At 29.2% G+C, this 7,760-nt stretch overlaps 1 protein-coding gene across 1 annotated transcript; it reads left to right on the forward strand.

Moving 5' to 3' along the window:
• Window positions 1–5,581: 5,581 nt before the first annotated feature.
• LOC119686362 (cilia- and flagella-associated protein 20-like) lies at window positions 5,582–6,453 on the forward strand. The gene is made up of 2 exons (XM_038100933.1): window positions 5,582–5,980; window positions 6,039–6,453. Exons 1-2 carry the CDS (start codon window positions 5,705–5,707, stop codon window positions 6,354–6,356), a joined length of 594 nt encoding a protein of 197 aa, XP_037956861.1. The 5' UTR covers window positions 5,582–5,704; the 3' UTR covers window positions 6,357–6,453.
• Window positions 6,454–7,760: the final 1,307 nt, after the last annotated feature.

Below are 7,760 nucleotides of genomic sequence, written 5' to 3' on the forward strand. Positions count from 1 at the left end.
GTAGTAGAATAAAAAAGTAATATATAAAGTAGTACAACAGTGATTTGTTTATTTTTTTATGATGTTGGCAATTCACAAACTCTGATGAGTTGAAGCGATCTAGGCATGACTTGACTAGCTGTTTATGCAATACAGTTTGGAAAGTGCTTGTGTGATTTGCCAAGTTTCGGAGTAAAGACCACAACAACTTTATTCTTCTGGTTAGGTGCATAGGGCATTATCAGCTTGACCTTTAGTATTCTTAACAGTGACATAATATAAAAATTTGTATCCCTTCGTACGGTCTGCCCAGTATGTAGGATAAAGATAATAGAAAAAGAGCGAGTTAAAGATAAAGATAGAGAAAATCCATGTCAATATTGTAAAATAAGGATAAATGGTGTGATTTGGTAATTGCGGCTAAAGATGATATCTCGAGAGATATGTCGATATATAATATTTAAATCTAATAATACTAAGTGGGCTCTGTAACATACCAAGTGGGTTTTGGTTTCTTTGAATATTTGAGTTATTCTATGAGTGTAAAGGTACAATTAAGGTACACTTCAAAAATAAAGTGACTTATTTGTTATAAATAACTGCTACAGATATAGCTATACCCTTACCTAGGTTGGGTCGTCGGATAAGTTCATGTTGTCTTATCACATTTTTATCACTCCAAATTTGGTTCTTTAGATGTATAAATATAAAGAAAGTGTTGATAAAAGTTGGGAAGTGGAAATCACTAGTAAAAAGTAAGGAATTTATATTGAAGCTGCTTACAACTTAGTCTGAATTTAGAAGACTAAGTCTGTGTCTGGAGAGGGTGGAAAAAACCATTGGAAGCTGCTTACAACTTAGTCTGAATTTAGAAGACTAAGTCTGAATCTGGAGAGCGTGGGAAAAAGCATAGAAATGATTGGATCAATTAGTAGCATACACTCTTTGCGACAAAGAGTCACAAGAAACCCATTGTCTTTAGACTTATTTCAGGTAGAGCAAATTTAGTGTTTCTGTAATCTATATAATTTTTAGGTTTAGTTTAGATTGGTTCCAACCAGCAATATTTTGTGTCACAATAGATTTAGGCAAAGTCTATAGATACCGTCTTTCTGATATGCCGAAATAGATAGGTACTCATTAAAGGGTTAAGTTATTATGTCTGTCGACTCCCTTCAACCTGCATTTGCATTCATCAACTAGATTTGATGACGTAAATGGGTTGATCAGGGCTTTAGGCGCAGCTTGGTTGTCACTTTAAACAAAGATGATCATTTGTTTTTAATCTAAACTCCATTAATTTAGTGCAAGATTATATTAGTCTATGGCTCTCAAGATTACCAGCATTTTTGTTTCAAAAACAGATATGTGCAAAAGACACGTATTTTTTAAATTGTCGAATAATATATGAGCGACTGAACCCTTTTCAGTTTTCGAGACAACGATACAAATTCGAGAAACATGTTAAAAAGCAATAATCCCACTTCTGACGTTGTGGGAACTGGACTTAAAGTACGATTCCGTATTTAAAGTATGGAAAGTAAGAACAAAATGAAAATTTGTCGTCACTGCGTCTGATAATATTCTTAGTACATGTGTATGGATGAAAAAGATTTTCAGAAAATTTTTATTTAAAATCACAATGAATAGCTTGAGTTCGATAATAAATTGAAATGATACTTCTTTATTATAAAGAAAGAAATAAAATTAATTTTACTACTTTATAGTAATGCTTGTAATTGTAGTTTTTGTTAATTTTAATAGCAAATTAATCTAGTATTTATAAAATATACTTCGATTCTATGAATATCTATTGTATTAAATGAAATACTCGATAAGATGTACAGTTTAATTCTAATATGTTACATTTTGTATATCAAAGCCATTACTACTATTTTTTATACGTTAACAGATATAATGCTATTGCATACAATATTATGTATTTTAAGTCTTCAGTTATTTCTTGTTGAATATATAAAAAAAATTTCTATGAGGGAACTTTCTTGTATACCCTCTAATTGTACGTAGATAATAAAATTCCTTATGCTATTATTAGATTCTCTTGATATCACTAGGTATGTCATGTGTATATATAGTCAGCGATTATGGATATGACTAATTAATTGTACCAAAAACCATAAAAATTGTGTTATAATTATAAAATTGAGAACGTATGTAAATAAATTTACTTTCAGTAAAGCAAATAAATTTATTATATTTTTTATATTGTTTTATTTATACAACTTCTATAAGTCTGTCATTCTAAATCTGTCAGAATTAATTATATCCAGTGAAATAAATCCTAATATACCTTCTGCTCAAAAAGTACTCGGATTTTGTAAATAAGACACACAAATTTAAATTTTATTCCAAATTTATTTTATCTTCTTCAAAATATGGTCCTTTTGAAGCGATACACATATGCTAACGCTTAACCCAATCTTCCATACACTTTTCGTAGGCCCGAGAAGGTATGGCTTTTAGTTCCTTCAGCGAATTCTCTTTTTGTTTGATCAAAAAATAGCGTACAACAAGAATTTTCCATAGTAAAAATCGCTAAATGCACTTGAGGTAGTGTCACATTAACAGCTGCTAACTAATTGACAGATGGCGCTCAAATTTGTACCATATGTCAAGAAAGGGTGTATCAACACAACAAAAAATTTTTGAAAAAGATCAATTACTTAAGGAGTAGTTAACAAACAACAAAATCCGTATACTTTTTGAGCAGAAGGTATGCGTAGATTTAAGTTGCTTATAGGAAAAAATAGTGAAACAACATTTAAAATTTTTTTTGGTTATGTTAATTGAGTTTGACAAAAGTAAATAGCTTTTAAGTAAATTCAAGTATTATAAAAATATTGTTTTTTCACAATTGACACCAACAATAATAATCCAATTGCTCTCCATTATATACTTTAATGTATTTACCTATCTTACTGTATCCACTCTTATTTGAATGGTCAAATAATTTTCATTTTGATGAAAACCTGAACAATATCTGTATTATCTGTATTTCCTATAAAGTAAAAATTTACCTGGTTCTTAATTATATTAATAAGTGGACTCAATTCGTATTTTATATATTAATCCTGTCAGGAATTTTAACTATTTAATTGGTGTTAAAGAGTGCAAATGCTTCTTATAAACTGCGAATATATTTATTTATATCCATAAATGTGTGTTTCTTCTGACAATTTTGTCACAAGTACTCTTGCACAGATTTTGTCATAGTGGTAAATCACATTTTAGTCCTTAATACCTTTATATACATAAGTCATTTTCTTCAACGTATTGGATTTTTATATTTGATCTTGTATTACGTCCACCGAGGCGTATGAAAAACCAATAACTTGGCAATTTTTGTGCAACCAATCGCATTTGCCAATTGCCTTCGCAAAATGATATTACGCTTCATATAAACTGATTTTCCACATTTTTCCTTATACAGTAGATATGTATATGTTTTCCAACTTTATGTATATATGTATATATATAGTATGAGTAGAAACGATATGTGCAAGTTCCAACTTCAATTTATTGGATTTTTCTCTATATTTTATACTGGCAAAAATGTATAAAAACAATAATAAAAACACACTTAAATGTAATTTTTCTACGTTCATATGTAGTAGTATTTCTATATATATATATGTGTGTATTTGTATATATATATATCTTGTATCTTGTGTTAAGAACCATGAATAGTGGAATTTCGTACATCATTTGCTTCATTCGTTTTCATGCTGGACATTTTTTATCAATTTTTATTTGATTATTTTATTCTTCTACTCTAGCTGTAGAAAAATTCGAATATTCCACATTTAAACAAATATATGAAAATACTCGTATATATCCTTCTACAAATGCACAAAATTTGTTTTTGTAGAGTTTATGGATTTGTTATCATTTGCTATATTTTTTCTAATAGTTTCTAAATGAGTTTCCATTTTATTGCAAAACCAAAAACTATATATATAAAATTTTGATTATATTTTAATTATTTTTTCGCTGGAAATGCTGGAGATGCTTCCAATTATAATAATTTTAATTTCATATAAAATTTATAATAAAAAAATAAAAATACAAAAACAAATATACAGGAATATACTCTGAGCAACGTTATAGTATATAATATATAATATATTAAAGTATATATATAATATACTAAATAATGTATAGTAATTAAACAATACCTAACATAACATTATTAAATAAATAATATTTAACAATATTATAATATTTAACAATATTATTTATTGTTGTTGTTGTGGTTTGAGTTAGTGCTATGCACACTTTTACTCATTTATTGTTTGGGGGGGGGGCTTATCTCTGCCTCATACTAAGCTTTCACTATACTAGAATTATTATCATTTATGACAAACCGTAGATCAGCATAACTTCCTGTGCGTCCTGAGATGGACTTAACGTATAGACTTTTGTAAATAACTTTAGGGCTCTGTCCTTGATATATTTTTTCACTAAGTCGATCCTTAGATTTCTATGCATATCTGTTGTATTAATATACCAAGGAATCTTAATTAGTCTTCTTGAAGCCAGTTTTTGTGCTATCTGTAAATGCTTTATGGCAGTATTTGAGGCTTATTTGAGCCTAATTATTTGAGTATATAATAACTTTCTAATTTTGAGGATGAATCGATTATTATTATTATCAATTAGAAGTTCAAAAACCTACAATTTTAAAAGTTAGGCTTCTACATGACAGTTCTAAATTTCTTTAAGTAGTTTTTAGTTGAGTCAGTTTTCTTCTTCCTTGTGGGTATTATTAATGGAGCGTATGTAAAAAGAGTGTCACCTAACTAAACCTAAATATAATTTCATTTAATTATTTATTTGCTGTATGCTCGCAAGCAATCACCATATTCGTAGTATCTGTTGCCCATAATTTTAGTATCTTAGTTCTAAAAGTTTTCTAAGTAGTTTTTAGTTGAGTCAGTTTTCTTCTTCCTTGTGGGTATTATTAATGGAGCGTATGTAAAAAGAATGTCACCTAACTAAACCCAAGTATAATTTCATTTAATTATTTATTTACTGTATGCTCGCAAGCAATCACCATATTCTTAGTATCTGTGGCCCATAATTTCAGTATCTTAGTTCTAAAGTTTCTCTAAATAGTTTTTATCGAGTCGGCTTTCTTCTTCCTTGTGGGTGTCATTAAAGAAGCTAATGTATAAAGAGTGTTACCTAAGTAGACGTAACTATAATTTCAATATTCTTAGTATCTGTGGCCCATATTTTTAGTTCTAAATTTCTCTAAGTAGTTTTGCATACTACATGCAACTTGTAACGCACCATAAAACGGATTTGGCGCAAGGATTAAAATTTTTTTTTTTTTGTAGAAAGAGATCCGTTGCACATAAAATACTTTTTAATTTAACAACGTACATCCAGTTTTAGAAATCTGATTCCTATTGTTACCAATGGTTACTATACACCCAAGGAATTTAAATTGCTCGATAACTTTTTTTATAAAAATTTCGTTTACAATTGGATTATAAACGAATCCAGTGAGCATAAAATATAGAAAAATATTTGAAATATGTCATTAGAAAATTTTAAGCTAAAATAATCTTCAGTAAAAATAAAAAGTTTTAAAATTTAGTAAACATTTTGGTTCTCATTTACAAAACTGTATTTTATATAGCAAACCAGCTACTAATGTTAAGGTTTCCATTGAAAATTCGTTAAGTGAAATTTTCGCAAAATGACTTGCAGTTTCAATAACTTACAGACTCAATTAATATTTAGCAGTCTAAATAAAAAACCATTGTACTCCTGGGGTAAATCGGTGCGTTGTGGTTCTATAACACGTCTTACTGATGAAGATATCGATAAACCAGTGCTGCAATTATCTGCTGGTGACACGAAGAAAACCTTTATTACCATAAGCCTTAAAAAAAATGTGACCATAAACAATAAATTACCTATTTTCGTTTTGATTGTAAAAAATATGTATTCACCTTTCGCTTTTGATGTACAGGTAAATTCTTATTTTCACATTTTATATAATTACTTTGTTGAGGATATATTTTTCAAAGGTTAAAGATGATAAGGATATGTGGCGTCGCTTTAGTTGTGGTACTACAACAGCTGAAACTCGCATTTCCCCATATACTTGTTTGCTGCCATTAAGCTTAGATCATGGTTGGAATTACATTCAAATGGATCTCGCCGATTTGATTAAAAAAAGTTATGGAACACAATATGCTGAAACCTTGCGTTTACAAATATATCCAAATTGTCGTATATATCGCATATACTTTGCTGATCAACTTTGTCCAATCCATCAATTGCCCGAAGAATTGACTTTTATTCATCTTGAGAAAGATGAAACTTCATCAAAATCAATCGGTTAAATTTATTTATAGAACTTAGATGTTCATGGTGAAATTTTAGTAAACTTGAAAGTACAGTTTCGGAAATAAATTGAAAAACGTTTTAACATTGAAAATATTTATATGGAGGTTTTTCTTTAGAAATTTTCATACCTAGCGACAATTTTTTCGTCAATTCTTTTTTTATTTTCCAGTTTTCGCGTGTTTTGTGCTGTCAATTTAAACATTATTTATTTTAATTTATATTCAAAGTAAACAAAATAACAAAAAGAATTTTGTACACTGATACATTTCAGTCACTATATTTCCTTTCTGATTCAATACAACGATTTGCACATCTTAAAAGCGAGAATCTGGAACTTCAGACTATTGTAGAGTTTATCTTCGTCGATTTTTGTTATTCTTTGAACTTTGTGCTGCGATTCTTATACGGGGTTATCTGCTTTGTGGTTTTAAAAGTAAACGTAATTAAAATGTAGTTAAGATTACAATAACTAACACACTTCAAGGGCATATAAACTTCATCTTGGAGTATTTTCAGAAATGGAAAATAAATATCAATAACGAAAAAACTAACGCTCTGTTCATTACACGTAAGAGGGGACGGAACCCGTGGAAGATATGGTAATAAACTGGGATAATAGCATATCTAAATAAATATCTAGACATCACGGTGGATAAACGATTCACATGGCTTGAACATGTTCAACTGAAAAGAATTAGTTGTGTCAAATTTCTTCATCATCTCCAACCGCTATTCAAAAATTAAAATCTCAATGTTAAGAACAGGAAGCTGATATATAACCAAATAACTCGACCGTCACTTCTATATGGATGTGTAGCGTTCACTATGGCCTCAAATATTACTACTGCAAGGCCTTAGCTGGAAATTACATAAAGCTAGGCTCAGAGAAAACTTTTCAAGGTGCTATTGTGCATTATGACGAATCACATCCTAAGGAACCTCAAGATTGATCCGATCAAAAAATACATAAAGGATAGAACGCTGAAACTATTTACGAAAACTGACAGGCTTACCAACAGCACGTTATCGAATCTCAGAATGGTAACAGGCTACTCAGCGAGGTATGCAGATCTGAAGTCAGTTATTGTTTAGTCTGATGAAGTGATAAACAATAATCCAGTCAAGGCGTAGAGAGGGGTTATGGAGAAATCTCGCAGTTAGTAGAGAGTAAAAGTGCTCAATGCACTGACTTAACTAGCTTCAAGATAATAATATATATTTAGAATTATATATTAATATTTATAAGTTTCAAAATTTATTTTTTAATATGAAATAAGATATTAGAAGTGAAAAAAAAATTCTATATATATTTTTCAACTACTTTGAGCTTTAAAGTTTAAAGTTCTTCAAGTACTTTAATTTGCACGTAATTTGAAATGAAGTTACAAAGGAAAATATGA

The sequence above is a fragment of the Teleopsis dalmanni genome, chromosome 2 (assembly GCF_002237135.1).
Source record: "Teleopsis dalmanni isolate 2A chromosome 2, ASM223713v2, whole genome shotgun sequence".
In the NCBI taxonomy this organism is placed as follows: domain Eukaryota; kingdom Metazoa; phylum Arthropoda; class Insecta; order Diptera; family Diopsidae; genus Teleopsis; species Teleopsis dalmanni.

Excerpts from the sequence above, each read along its gene's own strand:
- LOC119686362 (XM_038100933.1), top strand. The coding sequence starts at position 5,705 with ATGACTTGCAGTTTCAATAACTTACAGACTCAATTAATATTTAGCAGT. Across the intron at positions 5,981-6,038 it reads CTTTCGCTTTTGATGTACAG|GTTAAAGATGATAAGGATAT; the intron begins GTAAATTCTTAT and ends TATTTTTCAAAG.